The sequence below is a fragment of the Arvicanthis niloticus genome, chromosome 6 (assembly GCF_011762505.2).
Source record: "Arvicanthis niloticus isolate mArvNil1 chromosome 6, mArvNil1.pat.X, whole genome shotgun sequence".
NCBI lineage: Eukaryota > Metazoa > Chordata > Mammalia > Rodentia > Muridae > Arvicanthis > Arvicanthis niloticus.
In genome coordinates, this window is record NC_047663.1 from 27,308,228 (window position 1) to 27,326,808 (window position 18,581).

Consider the following 18,581-nt stretch of genomic DNA (forward strand, 5'->3'; position numbering starts at 1 on the left):
GTTTGGGAGGTGGGGAACAGACTGGTCCCCCAGAGCCCAGGTGAGAAGTCTCCAACAGAAGAGAAGAGAAGTGAAGGCCTTGGGCCAGATGCCAGGGGCTTCCCTAGTTCAACCAGAGCCAGTCCTCTGAGTCCTGAGACTCTGGCATGGTTGTCATTCCAAGCAAAGGAAGGGGCTGGAGCTCTGGATGGGTTAGAGTCGAGAGTGTGCACTGGGCTGAGTCATTCTCCTCTAAAATCCCCCACCCCAAATCTGTCCTATCCCATCCTATCCCCCCGCCCCCACCCTGCTGGCATCTGGCCAGGGCCTTGGCCCTCTTTGCACACTGGTAGGTAATGTGGATGCCATTTGTGGACAGGAAAACAAGATTATCATAAATGAATAAAGTGGAGGCAGCCAGGCTGCAGCCAGGCCACCTAGAGAGCTACACAGGACTGAGGGATTCAGGGCAGCATTTAAAGGCCTGCTGGAATCGGCACCCCCCAGGGGACTATCTTGGCTGAGCTTCCGGTGGAAGCCAGGCCAGCCTAGCCTGCTCAGCATCACAAGGAAAGGGGTTTTTTTTTGTTGGTGTGTGGATCTAGACTGCCATAAGGTCCCTCTGGGCTCTGGACTCCTAGTCTTCATCCCCATCCTGGACCTTGGTCAGGTTGCCAACTTGTGTTTCCATCTAGAAGGCCCTCTTGGTCTCACACTCACAACCCAGTTGCTTTGCCCTGTCTCAGCCCTCACTCTGTCTCCTCCGCATCCTTCTAGGTACTAGCTCCTGCTCACACACCCTAGACATCTCTTGAATCCATCCACAGCTCTACAGCCTCTCACCCTCTCTTACCGCCATCCACCCACACCCGGTCTCCCTGATGCTCTAATAATCTCCAGGTTGTCAGCTTGTTGCCTGGAGGGACCAGATAAAATTCCCTTTGGGTATAGGCTGATGCAGCCCTACTCTCCTTGAAGCACCTAGGGCTTCTTGAACATGGCCCCCAGGAGTACCTGTGCTTCTGATTTTCACTGTATACTCTTGCTCTTCTGGTCTCCTCATCTCTTCCACCGAATCTGCCTTTCTTAACCCCTGGTCCTTTTCACTGTAATGGCGGCGAGCTCTGCTCTGTCTCTGGGCTGCACCCCAAGAATGCAACCTACAGCAGTTCTGCCCTGAGGTCGTAGCTCGATGCCTTCCAACCGGAGGGCACACCGGAGGGTTGGAGTGGGTGGGGGTGGGGGATGGGTAAGAGGGAAAGAGCCAGAAAGTAAGATTTTCATCTCAATCCCCATGGACTGCCCCCACTGGCCCCACTAAATCTTTCCCTGCCTCCACCCACTCCCAGGCTCTGGTCCTTCCTCTCTCCCCCTTCTCAGTGGTCTGACTCATCTGTGCCCTAGGCCCTCATCTCTGGTGATACCGTCATATCCTGCCCCCTCCCTGCCTGGGAGGAGGAGGGCTACCCACGTCAGGTGGGACTCCCTGCATCTTAATAGGAGCCCTCAGGAGGCCAGGCCTTCACCTATCCAGAGGGCCCTACTGATGAGCCTTTCTGTGGTTCTAACAGGAGAGAGCATGGACGAGAGGGGCGAGCTGAGACTGGCTCCCAGCTCCAAACCCATGTGGGGCCAGTCAGCCTTGACCTAGGATGGCTGCCTTCTCAGCTCTGTACCCACTTGCAAGGAGTTTTCAGGTCCTTAGTACATCCACTGCCTTTCTGCCAGGTGACCCCAGGATGGGAGGAGGGGGAGGAGGAGGACGTGTCTACCTGTATTACTCAGGCCCTAGGTTATGCAGAGTTGGCCCGGAGAAGGAAGTGAGTCAGTGGGCACAGCAGTTCATGCCTCAAAATTCTGACTTTCCTTTTCAACCCACTGAGCCAAAATGTTTGTCCCAACAGGATCTTGGGGTGGGGGAGGGGCTGGCCCTGACGGATATTAAAGAGGCAGAGCCTCTCTCAATTGGTTCCATTGAGTTTTATTTTTTTGAGGGTGAAAGGTTATAAGAGCACATGGCTGACTGAGGCCAGCTAGACATAGGGGAAGTCAAAGACCCGTTGACTGTCAAGGGATATCACAGGTCTGGGAGATCCAGGTGTCATCACAGGGAATATGACAGCTGCCCCTAGGGTGTTAATGACTGGACCCTAGGTTTGCTGCTTTAACAAACCTGTGAGTTTGGTATCTTTGTTCCCAATATACAGATAAGGGAGTTGAGGCTAACGGGAGGAAAGAGACTTGTTTAAAGTCTCAATCCCATCACTTAATAAACACACTGCCATCTCAGGCTCGAAGTCAGTGAGTGCAAGGCCTGGAAGTTTCCAGTGAGTGTGTGCCTGTGAGGGATAGAGTCGCTGAGAGTGGAAACTCACAAAAGATTTTGAAGAACAAACAAGCGGACATTTTCCAAGTGCTCCAGCAGGCAGAGGGCGGTTCAGGCAGAGTAGCCACATGTGAAGGGTGGTGGCCTGGCCTGTCTTGTTTGAGGAATATTCCCTTGGGAGTGGAATGAGATACAGAGACATGTGGGGATAGTGGGGGATGGGAGAAGCCGGCTGTGAATGGAGAGGGATGTGTAGAATCTGAGGCTGGAGCCTGGGGGAACTCTGCAGGGGTCATCAGCAGGTAGAACAGTAGCCCATAGGGGTCATGTGAAGGTGACCAGCACTGGAAGAACGGTGGGAGGAGTCAGTGAGGGAGAGCCCAGGAGAGGAGGGGTTTGAGTGAAGCATGGAGGGCCAGCTCAACAGGTTAGGGCCACCACCCTGAACAGGTCAGAGCTGTGGACCAAAGCTGACAGGGACTCTGTCCCCCTGAGAAAGCTTCATCTGGAGGGCGAGAAGAGCCTTCCAAGAAACAGAGGGACTGAAGCCATGTTGGAGTGGTAAGAGAGGGTCATGATACCCCAAGGTCCCTGCTCCAGAACTGAGCGGACAGGTAACTCAGACGCTGTGAATTCTAAGCTGTGACCCTTGAAAAGACACAGGTAGCTAAGAGGACTGGTGGCTGAGAGCAGGGAATGGCAGGAAGCTGGAGGTTCCCTGGGGATCTGGGAGGGACTCCAGAGTGGAAGTGAAAGTGTGAAGAACACACAAGGTGAGGTCATGGGGTGCAGTCATTGTCTCAATGTGCCACTGAGGGGAAGGAGCAGGCTCCAGGCATCCAGCTGGGAGACCTGTGAAGCAAGAGATCTGGGAGATGCCAAGGGTTTGAGATCTGCTTCTCACTGCCTTCCCATCAGACTTAGATTCAGCAACTGTAACTAACCTACTAGAGCTTGGGGTGGATGCTGACTGAGGACTAACGGCCTTGGGGGTCTCAGGTAGTAAGAGCCAGAGAGCCAGGCATGGCAGCACATGACTGTAATTTCAGTACTTGGGGGGACTAAGGCAAAGAGGATTGTGGGTTCCAACATAGCTCGGGCAGCACAGGGAGACGCTGCCTCAAAAGTAAGCCAGTGGAGGGGTCAGCATGATCACAGATACTTACATGTCATGTGCACACTACACACACACACATACATATGTGCATACATACATACATGTATGCATACATACTTGGAAAATGAAGAGCCATTGGAACAACTTTTACCTAATTGCTGAGGAGACACAACGGTTGGTTGGAGTGGCACACACCTTTAATCCCAGAACTTGGGAGTCCGAGGCAGGCAGATGAAACTCTGAGGCTAGCCTGATCTACATAGTGAGACCCTGTCTCAAAAACAAAATAAAACCCGAAAGAAGAAACCATGGAAATAGGTTTTCCCCATTTTGGTGGCATTTGTTTTTGTCATGCTTGAGATGGAACTGGAGGCCACAAGCCTGCCAGGCATCTACCTAGAGCCCCACTTTTGGTGTTGAGACAAGGTCTTGCCATGCAGCACAGTCCGGCTTCAAACTCACAACCTTCCTGCCTCCACTTCCCAAGCACTGAGATCCAGGAGGGCCTGACCATGCCCAGTGGTTTTGTAATCTATATCCCTGCCTGAACATATAATTGTATTTCTTTACTGGCTGCTTGTGGTCCTTTTTGTTTGCTTGTTTGTTTTATTTTATTTTTGTTTTGTTACTGTGACAAATATCTGAGAGAAACAGTTTAAAAGAAGGGTTTATCCATTCAGTCTCAAGAGTTTCAGTTCCTGGTCACTTGGCTCTGTTGCTGCTGGGCTGTGGGAGGAAGAACATCACAGTATTCTGTGTATTCTGTGGCACATTCGGTAGAGCCAGGCGGTTTACCTCATCACAGAGAGGAAACAGAGAGGCAGGAAGGGGCTAGGGCTGGACATAGCCCCAAGATGACGCACTCGGTGACTTACTTCCACCAGCTGGGTCCACCTCCTAAAGTTTGCATCACCTTCCAGATTGACAGCTCAAGCTGGAGACCAGTTCTCAAACCAGAGCCTGTGGTGACACTTCATATCAAAACCGTAACAGTAAAACACAGAGAATCCCACAAAGACAATTACGTAACTCCTAAGCCATGAGGACCTCAGCTTCTCCTAGGGTAAGCCCAGGTGCACTAGTTAGGTGGATTGCTGGACCAGGAGGATGTATTTGTGCAAGCTGGATACATGCCACCATTATCTTCACCAAAGCGACTTGCTAGGGCTCTCTCCCATTGTCCCAGTCAGCCACTGGCAGAGAGCAAGACATAGGCATGTAAACGACACATACCCTCTTCCTGAGGAATTTACTGTGGAGAAAAGGACCTGTGTGTCTGTCTAGTCAGAAAGCTCCAGAGGTGGCTGGCTCCAGTCATATCAGAGAGTGTTTACAACTGTTGCGCCTTGGCAATCTTGGTGAGTTCAACTGAAAACTGGTTGATACTTCTGTCACAGGGCTCTTAGAAGAGACCACATATAAAGAGCCAGGTCATAATAGGTGCTCAATAAATATCAGATCCCCTTCCACACGTACATAAAAGATGCAGGAATGCAGGCACACGGACAAACTGGTGCTAATATATTATTGCATACAAGGGAACATTTGCAGAGAGGTATCCTAATAAACAAATTTTTTTTTTGGGACAAACCTGGCTGTCCTAGAACTCACTCTGTAGACCAGACTGGCCTCAAACTCAGAAATCCGCCTGCCTCTGCCTCCCAAGTGCTGGGATTAAAGGCATGTGCCACCACTGCCCGGCCTAATAAACAATTCTATAGGGACTTTCCACCCCTAGTGAAAAAGAGTGGGAGTGTGTGAATAAAGTCCACACCCGCCCAAATTTTCTACCTGAGCTTAGAATCTGGCCAATGAAAACCAAGGAAAGTCAGTCCCACACCCCAGTACACACACACACACACACACACACACACACACACACACACACACGAGTGCGCGCGCGCGCGCGCAGGACCCAAGCATGCACGCATGCACACATGCACACACGCACACACAGGAAGGACTCAGCTTGAGGGCCCAACAGTCTCTCCTCAAAGGGGCCATCCTGACTCTAGAGCAGAGCCCATTAGAGTTAGGAGCCAGACAAGAAAGGAGAGGGACCTTGGGGCCAAGCCAATGTGGACACGAGGCTATGCCTTAGGCAATAGGAGGAGACCCTGCTGGAAGAGGCTGGAAAACTGAGCCGTGGCCAGCTGTCAGGGAAGTGTCCTTTGTTTCTGAGTATCTCACTAGTCCCCATGAGGGCCACTGTGCAATATTGCTGAGCCCCCTTGCTTCTTGGCTCTCCTCCGTCGGTACCCCCACCTCCTGTGCCTGACATCCATTTTCTCACTCACAAACTCTTCGCCCTCCATCTTCCCCTACCCCTGTTCCCCTTCAGTCAGTTTTACATCTTCCTCCATCATTTTCTTCTACTTGAGACAGGGTCTCCCCTATGTAGCCCAGGCTGGCCTGAAACTTATCAGTTAGACCAGGCCAGCCTCAAGCTCTCAATCTTCCTACCTTTCAGTGCTGAAAATCTAGGTGTGTGCCATTACATCTGTTTTCCGTTGTCTCTACCGTTACACACTGGCCCCTCTAAGTCTGTGCTGGCCAAGTCAACCTCATGTTGTAACCAGTATATTCTCTCTCTCTCTCTCTCTCTCTCTCTCTCTCTCTTTCTCTCTCATTGTTTTTTTTATCACATACAGTAAGCGTGCTGTTTCTAATAGCCTCTCTTTCCTCACTCACACACACCAACCCTATAACACAAGTCACTGTCCGTTTAGCCTATTTAATATTGAGTTCCCAGAATGCTCCTCGGGGGAGGCTGGAAAGATGGCTCAGCTGTTAAACACTAGGTTCAAAAGCAAAAAGACAGAGAAGGGGACCAGAGGAAGCCCTGGCTTCCTTGCAGAAATCTTCACCTTTGCTAGTCCCAGTGGGGGGGACTCAGGTCTGAGCTGATATAGAGAGAGATTTTGCCTGGAGGTTTGAGGTAGAGAGGGCCGAATCTGGGTCAGTGGAAAAGGAAATCTGATAAACTTATTCAGGCTCGGCCACTCCTTCCCTCCCTCCCTCTCCGCTCCCTCTCTCTCTCCCTCTCAAGTAATTTGTTTCTTCAGTCTGAGTCAGGGAGTGACCTGAGTTTATGTTCAGTAGCTGAGCTGGTCCATTTAGTTCTACAGATCCGAGGAGCCTCGAGACACGCTAGATGCTGACAGAGAATGCTGAGAAGACGTTTGTTTAGCCTTTTTGCTTACTGGATGGGATTCCAAGGCCTGGAGTAGGGAGGTGCCTTTCTTTGTTCAGGTAAGAAGACAGATTAGTAAGCGCTCAGCCTAGCAACAGGCCACTATGTGGCCTTGTAATCCTTCAGCAGCTGATGGAGGCTGTGTACTCACGCTGGTGCGAACACAGCCGGTGCTCCAAGAAGAACGGAAGCCGCCTTCTGAGAATATTGACATTGTCACTGCTCCAGCTGGGAAAACTTTACCCCAACTTAGGCCAACTTCTACATCTCTTCTTTTGAGGTCTCCCAGGCCCGTCTCTCCTTTGAGCTCCTCTTCTCCTGGAAGTCTCCCTGACTCCTACACAGAACACACAGCTTGCATATTGGTGCAGTCACCTGCAAAGGCTGAAAGGGATCTCATTGAAGGTTGCATTCAAACGTCAGGATGGATGGCACCACTCATGAACAAACCAAGAAAGCATGAAAGGTTTAATTGTTTACATAATGTCAGTCTCTGAGGTCAGCAGCTCCCAAATGGCTTGAGAGCCAGGAAGGAGACTAAGGTGGATTTTCACTGTGGTTGGGGGTGATGATGAAGGTTCACTCAGGGAGGGAGGAGCTCTGTGACTCTCCTTCCCTCAGACAATGAAAGAGAAGCCCTGTCCATTGTGGTGAGCTTGTCCAGGTGTGAGCCATTAGGGACGAGAACAGGGAGGGGCTTAAAGGCTGCAGGAACACATCAAAAGCTGAGCCGAGGTCCACCCTTTTACACACATCCTGTGTTTCTAGGCCGATCCATTCTCCATGAGGAAGAGCTGAAAATGTTGAGGCAACTGGAGGGATGAGATGAAGCCCTTCAGATAAAGTGCTCAGGAACAAAGAGTTTCAGCCCTACGGCACAGAACTGGAAGTTCTCTCTCCAGATCTCCAGCCTTGACTTAGGCAGCTCATGTCTCCATCCCCCATAGGTCTGCCAGACACTTCCCACATTCCTCAGCTGGGTCTGTCTTCTACCGCTCTCCCAGCTCCTGCTCCCACATTCCCTCTGGACACTCCTTTAGACTGGAAATGCCATCCCTCATCCCTTTCCTGCTCCTGGTCCCCAGATCGGACATGCTGGTCCTTCCTGTTTGGGATGGCTTACTAGATAAGGCCTGGCATGGAGCCCATCTGTCATCATCACATGACTCAAAGCTATTTTGGGCAGGACCCTTGCCTATACCGAGTGTCCACCCTGGCCCTCCTGGCCCTGGCTATCAACAATCTTGGCCCCAGGAATAGGGCCAAGAACCGAGAGAGCTATCCAGAAGGGCAAATGCAATGGCTCAACATCCATCTAGCTTCCTGTTCCTTGACCCCAGATGTCTTTGGTAGCTCTAGCCCACAAGTCAACCCATGAGAGAGACTGAGTGGCCCTGGAAGTCATAGCTCAGACTAATACTGTTCCGAGGGCAGCCAGGGACAAGTGTCTGCTCCCAAATGCCACAGAGAAAATTGTTATCGCAGCTGCTCTTGTTTAGGTATGTCTGACTGTCTGAACAACATCTGCCTGGAGTTTGTCTCTTAAAGACACAGCTGTGGTCAGCGGCTCCAGTCCCTGCTCTGCCTTACTCCCTTCCCATGAGCTGTACGACTTTGGACATCCAGGCCCACCCCTGAAGTGTTGCTCCCTCACGAGGCAAACAAGGACGACAGCCCTGACTTTCAGAGGGCGCCTGGAAAGATGAAGTGGGTCTGCACATTAAATGATTTGTAAGATGTGAAGCTTCAGAGGCCACTCCCCAGGCTCCAATCCTCATGTCACGCTCCTAACTGCACCTGGTTAAGGATGCTCGCTGCTCAAAAGCCAGTATTCTGAGGCTAGCCTGAGCTACATGGCAGAAGTCATGCCAGGCTGGCAAGATGAAGGCTGATGACCTGAGTTTGACCTCAGAACTCATGTAAAAGTGGAAGGAAGAATGGCCTATCCCATGAGGTTGTCCTGACTTCCGTACGCAGACTGAAGCATGCTCTATATTCTGAGTGAGTGGTCTTTGCCACCTAGGGCTTACATCTCTGGGATTTTTTGGTGTGTTTGTTTAGTTTTTCCCCCTCTGCCCAGAACACTGCAATCCACTTTATCTCCTGGGACTGGTTCCTGTATGTTACTAAAACAGATGTGTGTGTCTTATCAGGAGTTAAACAGCCCAGTAGAGAATATGCGTTAGTTTGTATGCAAAGACAAGGGAACAGGATTACAAAGGTAGTGGGATCTTCTGGTATCTGCAAGGCTGAAGGAGGATAGATTGTTTAGCAGTTACCATTTTAAACCATTTAGGCGGGCCATCTAGTTAGGATTCACTATGCCAGGAGGGAAGCAGTAAGTAATGGCCGAGGACACTCCTGAAAGAGGGACTCTGTCACACCGAGTCTCAACAAAATCTGATTTGTCCTAAGTGTTAATCGTTAGCATAATGGGTTAAGAAAGGTTCTGGGGTTAGATGTTATGCTATTAAAATCCTAGCTGTGTGGCCTTAGCCAAATATCGTAACTTCACTGAGCCTTGGTGTTCTCATCTTAAAGCAGAGTTAGCACTTTACGACTGGTGTAAGGATTTAATAATCATAGAACACCTTCCAGCAGCTCACCTCTGCTTTCCCATCTTTCTTTTTAACTCCAGACTCATCTGCACTCATCTGGTGCTGCTCCTGCACCAATGTGGCCACATGGGGCTGCAAAGATTTCAAACTTACAGGAAGAGCTGCTCCTCCTGGTCCCTCCAGGGCTGTGTCTGATGGAGGGACAGCCCTGCTCCCATATGTAAATAGAGTGACAGGTACAGACCTGGATTTACACAGTGGTGGCAATGACAAGCTGCCAGTAATTGTCATTAGCAAAAGGACAGCATGGTCTCTAAGGGCTGGACATTTGAGTGCAAGGGATAAGGTCATTTGTGTGGAAATGATAGTGCCTTCTAAGGTCACACTGTACATATAAGGAATCAGACCCAGAATGCACCGGCTTCTCAAACACCAGAGCAGAATTCCATTGGATGGGTCCATTTTCTGCTTTCCCCTTTTTTACCTGACTAGTGATACTTACACACACACACACACACACACACACACACACACACACACACACTTGTATAATGTATATTGCCTTGAAAAAGTATTTGTAAAGCAGTTAGCATAGTGCCTGATACATGTGCTGTTCTAATTTAATTATAAAAACATATAGAAAACGATGCTCAGGGAAAATGAGTCTTTGTTCTGCATTAAGGGAAATCTGAGTTAGACTTTTAAAAAAATTCCATAATGATCTCTTGGAGTTCCCTTTCAGTTTGATTCATTCCGGGACAGTAAGATCTTTGAGCCTAGCTCACCTGTCTCCACTGGGCATCACAACTGTGGAGGTTGAGGTCCCATTCACTGTTCTTAGAGACAAAGGCTGCCCTCTGCTAATTACAATTTCTGATGGGTTGGCATCACTACCGCTAAATATCTGTCTGGCTTTGCGGAGGAGCCGCTTCCAGCTGGGATCAGGATGAGAGGAGGCGGGTGGGCAGGAGAAATATTCCTTCATACATAACATTGAGGGCACTTAGCACGAAGAAGTTAAGTCCGGAGACCCGCGGTCACCTTTTAAGAGACTCGCAGCGCTACGGAGGTCCGCATTCCAGGGAGCCGAACACAAACGACCGTTCCCCGAAGAGCCAACGCCTGGTTTGTCCAGCGGGGGATCGCGGTGCTGGCTGTGCCCTGAACGGCCTTTCCAGTTGCAACCGCTGCGAAGCGCCAGGCAAATCCCACCTCCAGCCCCGCCCGTCCAATACGTCTTGTACCGAAGGCAATTCTCTTAAGAAGAAGCTCGCGGCTGCAAGGGGAAATCCAGGCTTTAAGGGTTCCCGACAGGTGTCTGAGAGAGAGGGCGGAGTCGCGATAGGAATGATGAAGAGGGAGGGGCGGCGCTGCCCCTTTAAGAGGCGGCGGCCGAGCGGGGACCTTTTCTCTTTCCCCGGAAGGAAAGCGGAGCCGGGACTGGGCGCGCAAGGTGGGGAGGTGCGGGGCTGGGCGGTGGGGAGGCGGGACGCGCGCCGGGGAGGATCCCTCCCTCCTACCCTCCTGGCGATCTAGGGCTTGCCTTTCTAGATCCTCCACCTAGCCGAGATCCAAAGAGCTAACACCTCCAAGGGGGCGCGGCCGGGACCATCTAGGGTGCGGGGTGCCCGGAGCCCGGAACGGTGACCGGTCCACGGGACCAACGGGAGAGTAGATCCACGGATCTGGAAAAAGGATTGGAGAAGCACCCGCAGCAGACCTGAAACTGACCCAGACTAGGGCAAAAAATTGCCTGACTCCCGGTGCAGCGGCTCTGCGGGCTCGGGTGTCCTCTGGCGGCGCCTGGAGCAGGTGAACGGTTCATCACTCCGGTGCCGAGCCCTCTAGAGATTTCTCCCGGCCCGGTCCGGCCCGGCCGGCAGCCATGGGCACCGGCCCCCGCCGCGCGCCCCGCGACCCTGGCTGGATGCTCCGCGCCCTGGCCTTGATGGTGGCGGCTATCGGCCGGGTCGCCTTTGCCTTCAACCTGGACACCCGATTCCTGGTGGTGAAGGAGGCGGTGAACCCCGGTAGCCTCTTCGGCTACTCGGTCGCCCTCCATCGGCAGACTGAGCGACAGCAGCGCTACCTGTAAGTCAGCCTGGCGGCGGTGAGGTGGGGTGCAAGAGGGATATGTGCGCGGATACCTGACCTAAGCTAAACTGGAGCCCCAGGCCCGCTGACTTCCAGGCCTGCTGCTGCTGGCCTTTCCCTGTGAGGCAGGATTAAGAGGGCGGGTACGACGGCAGCCTTCAGATTGTGGGGCTTGGCGGCAAGTGGAGGATGGGGAGGAGGGGCAGTAATCTTGGCAAGTGCTGACCTGGCCAGAACCTGTCTAGACGCAGCCGCTCCACGCTTCAGACATCTTCGGAAGTAGGGTCTTTGTTGCCCAGCACCCTGAGAATCCAGTACCTAACATTAGCCTCTTTCCCGGGCTAGGAGAACTCTGTACATTAAACACCTATTACATCCCTCTTCCCCTCCTCCCAGTGAGAACCCGAGAATATATGCGTTTAAGCTCCTATTAGTCCTCTCATTTAGCCTGTGGCCAGAGCAGCCATGCCCTCTGCAGAACCAGGCTGGATCACACTTCTCAAGGGCTTGCCATTGCCGAGTGAGGTGATGAAGAGGCTGGGCATTCCGTTCGGAGCTGTCCAGAGGCTCCCTCTGACCCCTAGAGGAACGGACGGTAGAAGACAGAGGAGGCGCTGTCTTAAGCCTCCGAGGCCTGAGCCCACCCGGAAGCAGTGGGGGGTACTCCCACCACATCTCCCTGCATTCCACAGATTCATGTTGAATCAGCATCCCTGAGTGTGTGTTTGTTTTGGTTTGAAGAGGGAAATGGTGTTTTCTCTTTTCTTCTGCTCTTCTTTGCAACAGCTGCAAGAAGCGGGAAGAGCCCAGCAGAGGGGAGGAGGGGAGGAGATCCATCCAGCCACCTGCCCCTCCCTAGGCACACTCATACCCAACTAGTCATGTCCAGGTGTCTGAGGTTTCTCTGCATGGGTTCTGTGTGCTGAGGTTGGCTAGCTGAGGGAAGAGGGTGACCAGAGGAGGTGAAACTGCCCAGGGAGGGACAGTGATGATCGATCATATAAGCCCCTCCTACTTTTTTGAGCTGGGTGGCCTGCCAGGCATTTACTCCCACCTGGCCTCTGACAATTACTAAATCAGAAGACACAGTCAAGGTAGAAGTGTTGAAACCTCTCCCTGCTCTGACTGGGGCCTGTAGAAACTTGAGGAAGTTTGGAATGTTCAAAGTCCAACTCAACTTCAGTCTTTGCCTCTGCCCTGCTGGCCCAACCCCTGTCCGGACTGCCCACCTGGACTTAGTCTCTACCCTACCTGGCCCCTGCAGAATAAGGTGGATCCACCACACCCTTCCTGCCCTGGCCGGACAGATTTAACCTTCTACCTTCCCGAGGCCCTCTGATAATAGTTGCTACAGCAGTGCCGTTGCCTCCCCCAGCCCAGCACAGAGTTTTCAGATGTTCTCATGTTGAATGGGCATGGCCGGAGGAACTAACACAGCAGAAGAGAATCTGCAACCCCTCCCCCTCTGTTCTGTGACTTTAATATTACCCTCTCAGGGGTGAGGTCCCCCCTGGATGAGGTTATACCTGGATCTGTATGCTCCGTCATATCTCTGCTGACCTGTGAGAGGCACCTTGGCATTATAGAGAGCGAAGCCGAGTGTTTCAGAACTGCTGCGGTGTCTGGCTCTGGCTCTAACACCTGAGCCTTAGTTTCCCCAGTTGTGGAGAACACACCTTTTTAGAGTTAGTACTTTAGTGTGATAGTGTGTCTAGAATGGTCCTGGCATGTCCACTCCTCCAGTGGACACCAGAAGGCTCTGGGGCTAAGACTGGATGGAGTGTACTTCTTTCACCTATGGGTTCTACCCAAGTTGGCCACATGAAAGAAAGGCTTCTGCTTTTCTCTCCGGGCAGCTTCAGAGAACGCTGAAACTCACCGACCTCTGAGAGCAGGTGGTTCTGGCCAGATGGGTCTTCTCTGTCTTGTCCAGAGCTGCTTCTGTGTCTTGGCTCTGTCTTCATCTTACTGAGTTCAGCTCCCCATCCTTTTGGGAGAAGCAGCTGGGATTTACTATAGCCAGCTGCGTAGCCAGATGTGAACAGCTGCCCAAGTGTTCTAGGGAACCAGTATATCAAACTGCAGCCTCAGATCCTCTCAGTCTCAAAGTGTCCTTGGAAGAGTCGGGGTGGCTCACAGCCTTTGGGCTCTGCTAGCTGTTCAGAGAGCCTGGACAGTATATGCACAATCATAGGATTGTATATAGTCCCTGGGAGATGAGGAAGGGAAAGCATAGCTTCTATGTTCTTAAAGATTTCGGCCCAGCAATGGTTAAAAATCCAAGATAGACTCTTTTATCTCTATCCTGGGGTACCCCACCCATAACCCAGGTTCACCGAACTCAATATCTGATAGTTAGAATCTGGGGCAGTCAGGTGGTGGTAGTGAGTGACATCAATCCCAACACTCAGGAGGTAGAGGCAGGTGGATCTCTGTGACTTTGAGATCATTCTGGTCTATAGAGTGAGTTCCGGGACAACCAGGGCTACACAGAGAAATCTTGTCTTGAAGAAAACAAAAAACAAAAATCCACAAAGCCAAAGCCCCCCTCAAACAAAAAATAAAAGGCAACAACACCCTCCCCCAGTTGATAGACCACTCACTTCAGGTCTGTCTATCTATCTATCTATCTATCTATCTATCTATCTATCTATCTATCTATCTATCTGAGACATTGTCTCTTATGTAGCTCTGGCTGTCCTAGAACTCGATTTGTAGACCAAACTGGCCTCAAACTCAAAGAGATCTATTGACCTTCCTCTGGCTCCCAAGCTACCATTAAAAGCTTGTGCCACCCTATCTGGCTCACTATTGTTACATAAGCCCCCCTCAGAGGGAGAGGAGCTGTTCATCTGGGAGGCGTAACTGACCCTTCCTGCACCTGCTCTGTTATTCCCTCTTGCTCTGGCCTGACCCCATTGGCTGGATGTGGAGATTCTTCTGCGCTCCCCTCCCTTTCACTATTGGGAGTGAGGGTGTCTGGGAAACCTGGGAGGGAGCGGCTCCTGGAAATGAGGTCATACCTGAGGTAGGCTGGAGCCTGGCTCACCTGCTGTGCTCTCTTGAAACATGCTCCCTGGGGAGGGCGGGTGCCTGGCAGCCTTCTCGGCTCGTGCCAGTAGAAATGGCACGGCAGCTGTGGCAATGGGCACAAGGCCTGAGTGTGGTTAATCCTTATCTTCTGGCTTTCTCCAGTGGCCACTCTAGGTCAAAGGATTGTAAGATGGGAAGAAGGTAGAGGAAGGCAGAAAAAGAAGCAGTGATGAGGGATTGACATCCCGAGGGGTACGGTGGGGTACACCACAACTCAGAGAGGAAGGCAGAAGGGTCGGCAGCTTGCTGATAGTCCAGGTTACATAGTAAGACCCTGTCCATTGCGGTAAAGGGACTGACTGAGGTTAGACAATTCAAAGGGTCAAATATGGAATACCTACTGAAAAGCCTGGAAAGAGGAGAAATGAGAAAATCAGCTTTATCCTTTTCCACCTGAGGTCCCACCAAGACATTCCTTTTTCCATCTTTCTCATTCTCTCCTTCCCCACCCCCCACCCCCCAGCTCATTGCTCTGGTTCTAGGGCTGAGTCACCAGGGGAGAGGGGGCTGGGTGGGCAGCATGAGGAGGGGGAGGGGAGGGTGGCGAGGGCAGCAGCTTCAGCCGCCATAGGAGAGCCTCTGGGGAGGTGGCTAAATCAGGCAGCCTGGCTTAGAGCTGGCATTCACGAGTGGACTTCCCTCCTGCCCAGGCTGGAGCAGCTTTCTCCTTGCCTCCTACTCCCACGCCTGCATCAGAGATGAACAGTAACCAAGACCCCAGAGAAGTCCCTGGGGGCTCCCCCAGATCTCCCGATAGGCGCCACCCCACTCCTCCCTGAGAGGAAGTTGAATCGGATAGACTTTCTTTGAGGGCCATCTCACTCCCAGAATCCCGAGGGCCCCTTCTTCGGGGTGAGCCAGCCCGGTGCCCTGAGCTCTCTTGGGTCCCATTCTCCAGCCTTCTCAGATAATGGCATTTTCTGTGCAGTTATTCTATTAGTTTTGAACTGCTTGGGAGGAACGGAGGCGTAGAGGGCTGGGCAGTGTGAGAGCCCCACTCCTTGCGTTTGGAGTTCAGGGGCTCCCCAGAGGCCAGGAAGGGCTTTCTAGTTGGAGCCAAATGGAAGGGTGAGCAGGCCGCTGTTGAGAGCTCTTGCTCTTCCATTTCATCCACCCATTTCTTCCTGGGGTGCTCGCTGCTCCCGGCAGACCAGCTTGACTCCAGGAGAGGGAGGTCCTATCTCCCAAGAACTCTGTCTAGGCATCTCTACTTGTCTTTGACCCCTCTGGCTGTAAATGGGAGGTGGTGGTCTGGAGGAGGTCCGTTTTTAGATTTTTTTTTTTTTTTTTGATCTAGACCCAATAGCAGTACATAGTACTTTACATTTTAATTTACATAATTTACATACCACGAGGGTTTGCTTCAGTCTAGGGATTCCCTAACCCTGACCTTACACACACCTGGCTTTGGTAGGAGGAATGTGAACCCCTACCCTTTGAACCCCCTTCCTCCATCTGTGTGCAGGCCTCTGGCTGTAGACCACTGCATCCCGGGCTGGGAGCCAGAGGGCCTTAAAGGGCCTCTGAGTGGGCCAAGTAGGAGCTAAAAATACTCCAAAGGGTGTGGGGGAGCTCCCATAGGAATCTCTCAGGAGGGAGGAGCCTAGAGATTAGGGAATTGGCCCCTCCCCAGTCCCCACCAGTGGGCACAAGGCTGGCACTGCACAAGAACAGGAATTTGAAGATTGTATGGAGTCTTATTCTAATCCAGCCATGGTTTGTGCTTGGCTCTGCCTGTTCTGTACCTCAGGCAGCTAAGAGGAGGGGGGGGGTCCCTCCTATGGAGACAGACTTGGGAGGCATGGAGACCCTGCTCCTCAGACACTTCCAGCTAGACAAGTTAGGCAGGACAGTGGCAGCCATGATGGTAGAGCATACATTACATTGTATGCTCCCCAGAGCCCCCTTTTATCCACTGAAGCCTACGGCTCATTGTAGGAGACCCCATCTCCAGCCAACTCTGAGCTCCTTTCAGACACTGGCCTATCTCTCCCCTCCCCCAGTGACCAGTTGCCTGCTTTCCTCAGGATGTGGAAGTTCTACTTCTGTTCAGCCCTCATTCCTTCTAAACAATGAAGTAGTCTGTTCTTTTCTCTGTGTCAGGTTCCCTAACCTGCAGTATTGGAATTCCTGGGTCCCTGGAGAGAGTCTGGAGTCAAGCTCTGATCAGTGCTGGTACCACAAAAATCCAGAGCAACAGTGTTCATGTGCCCACCAGTGTCTCCTTAGCCAGAGAGTCCTTTTGCGGGAACCAGTTTGTTCCCCCCAAATCCTGGAATAGAAAGTTCATCCGGCATTCCCATTTTACAGATAAGACACTCAGTCTCACAGGGAAAGGAAATCACTCCAGAAGCAGGGCCCTAGCTCTGGCTGAGGTGTTCCTTTCCCACAGGCCTGTTCTCTCCTTTGTCAAGCACGCCAGAGGGTGGGTGTGTACCTGTGGTGAGCCTGGGTGGTCAGGCAGGTACCCTCCCTAGCCTGAACAGAAGTTGGCTAATAGTCTGGCTGTTATATCTCTTCCCTTACCCCTCCCTAGGGTGCTCAGAATGATACTGTGATTGGGGAAGCTTTGTCCCTGCCCTGAGGAACAGCAGCCGCTAAGGGTGATGTCTGAGCTGCCTGTGAGATACAGGTCCACCCACTTCCTAGTACCTCCAGGCGATGCATTCCTAGGTGGAGGCACCCCAAGCCCCAGCATGCCTGGGCCCCGCCCTGCCTACTCCCTGCAGCCTTCACTCCCAGGTCCAAAGCAGGGCTGTAGGTACAGCCATTGCTTAGCCCTTCCAGACTGGCCAGCGGCCTGGAGCCTGGAAGACTCTGGGCCACAGTGTTGCAGGGCTAAACAGAGGGGCACCTGGGAAGTGCTGCTACCCAGGAATCTGAATTGGCCGGAAGGTGCAGAGGGTATGTTCTAAGAAGAATATTGATAGGGAGAAGATACAAGGAAAAACTTGGTTCTCAAGCTGGACTGCCCCAGATACTATAGCCTGTGGTAGTTGGAGATTTTCTTTTATAAATACCCAGGGATTGTCTGAGATAGGATTTCAGGACCGATCCCCTGTCTGCCCTGCCTAAGTCACCCTTTGGTGTGAGATGGGGCTCCAGAGTCCTAGCCCCCTTGTGGGAATTTCTTGGTGTCCCTAAAGATGGATTATGAGGGCAAGGTGACAGATAGCTCTTGTCCACTCCCACCATTAGAAGTCAGTTCTTGGGTCACACTGGTATCCATCCCCACCCCATACCCAGGTGCTTGTCTCAATGTGGGGGTGGGGCGAGTGGAGGCATCGCTCACTCACCTGGAAATCTGTGCCTCCCAGAGCTATGTGCTTGATAGTTTCAAGAGGAGAGATCCAGGCTTCCGACAACCTACCCATCCTTACACAGATTCTGTCTGCTGCCTTCTCTGATGCCCCCAGCCCTCGAACCCATAACTGCCCTTCCTTCACAACTACCTTTACTTCTGAGGCCAAAGGATTCCTTCAAGAACCCAAATCTGGGGCTGAGAAGGTACCTCAGCTGGCAGAATGTTTATCTAGTGCTTATTCTGGAAACTCCGGATTAAATTCCTAGCACTACATAAAACTGGGCACGGCAGTACATACCTGAACATCCAACTTGTGAAAGGTGGAAACAGGAGGATCAGAAGTCCGAGATCATCTTTGGTTGAATAGGGAGTATCCTAGCCTGGGCTACATGAGATCCTATCTCAAAAAGAAAATGAAATAAAGGAAAACAAACAAACAAACAAACAAGGGATCTGATCTTGTCCCTGCCTTGCCTGGTGTCCCTCTCTGGTTCCTCTAAGGCCTTTGTCCTGGCTTGTGTGCCTCCCCCAATATTCTTCCTGGGTTCTGGTTGTCCAGAGGGCTGGTGCCTGCATCACTGGCTTGCTCATGCTTCCTGGCCCTTATACATATTGTACCCTTTGTACACAATGTACACATTGTCTCTGGTGCCCTTCCTCCCCTTTTTCATTGGGTGACTCTGGCCATTGTCCTTACACTGAGGCCAGGGCACTTGTGTACCGACTTCCTTGCTTTCCTCGTGAGATCCTTACCGAGTGTTTCCTGGCTCGCCTTCCTCTGTGGTGGGCTCTTCTGGAAGATAGAACCAAGGTGTATTGATGTCCTATCCCCAGAACATGGTACGGAGTCCATGCCTAGATATTGTTGATTTGCAAAGTGGCTGAAGGGAGGCTTGTAAAATCAGGCTGACCCACCT

At 51.9% G+C, this 18,581-nt stretch overlaps 1 protein-coding gene and 1 long non-coding RNA gene across 6 annotated transcripts in view; one reads left to right on the forward strand and one right to left on the reverse strand.

Moving 5' to 3' along the window:
* Positions 1 to 7,069: 7,069 nt before the first annotated feature.
* On the reverse strand, positions 7,070 to 18,574 carry LOC143442693 (uncharacterized). 3 transcript variants are annotated; one of them, XR_013111086.1, is made up of 5 exons: positions 17,963 to 18,574; positions 14,317 to 14,470; positions 13,151 to 13,476; positions 10,717 to 11,570; positions 7,070 to 10,449 (listed from the first exon to the last, which is right to left on the reverse strand). It is a non-coding gene; the product is annotated as an uncharacterized LOC143442693 (long non-coding RNA). The 3 variants fall into 3 exon arrangements; XR_013111085.1 differs by having other exon boundaries at positions 13,147 to 13,476; XR_013111087.1 differs by having other exon boundaries at positions 13,147 to 13,254; positions 17,963 to 18,570.
* Positions 11,059 to 18,581, forward strand: part of Itga3 (integrin subunit alpha 3) — a 33,499-nt gene continuing 25,976 nt past the window's right edge. For 2 of the 3 annotated variants that reach the window (XM_034506156.2, XM_034506157.2), the window contains exon 1: positions 11,059 to 11,264. In XM_034506156.2, the coding sequence (XP_034362047.1) occupies positions 11,059 to 11,264 (206 nt within the window). The remainder of the gene's footprint in view (positions 11,265 to 18,581) is intronic. The other variant, XM_076935942.1, reaches the window with a different exon arrangement.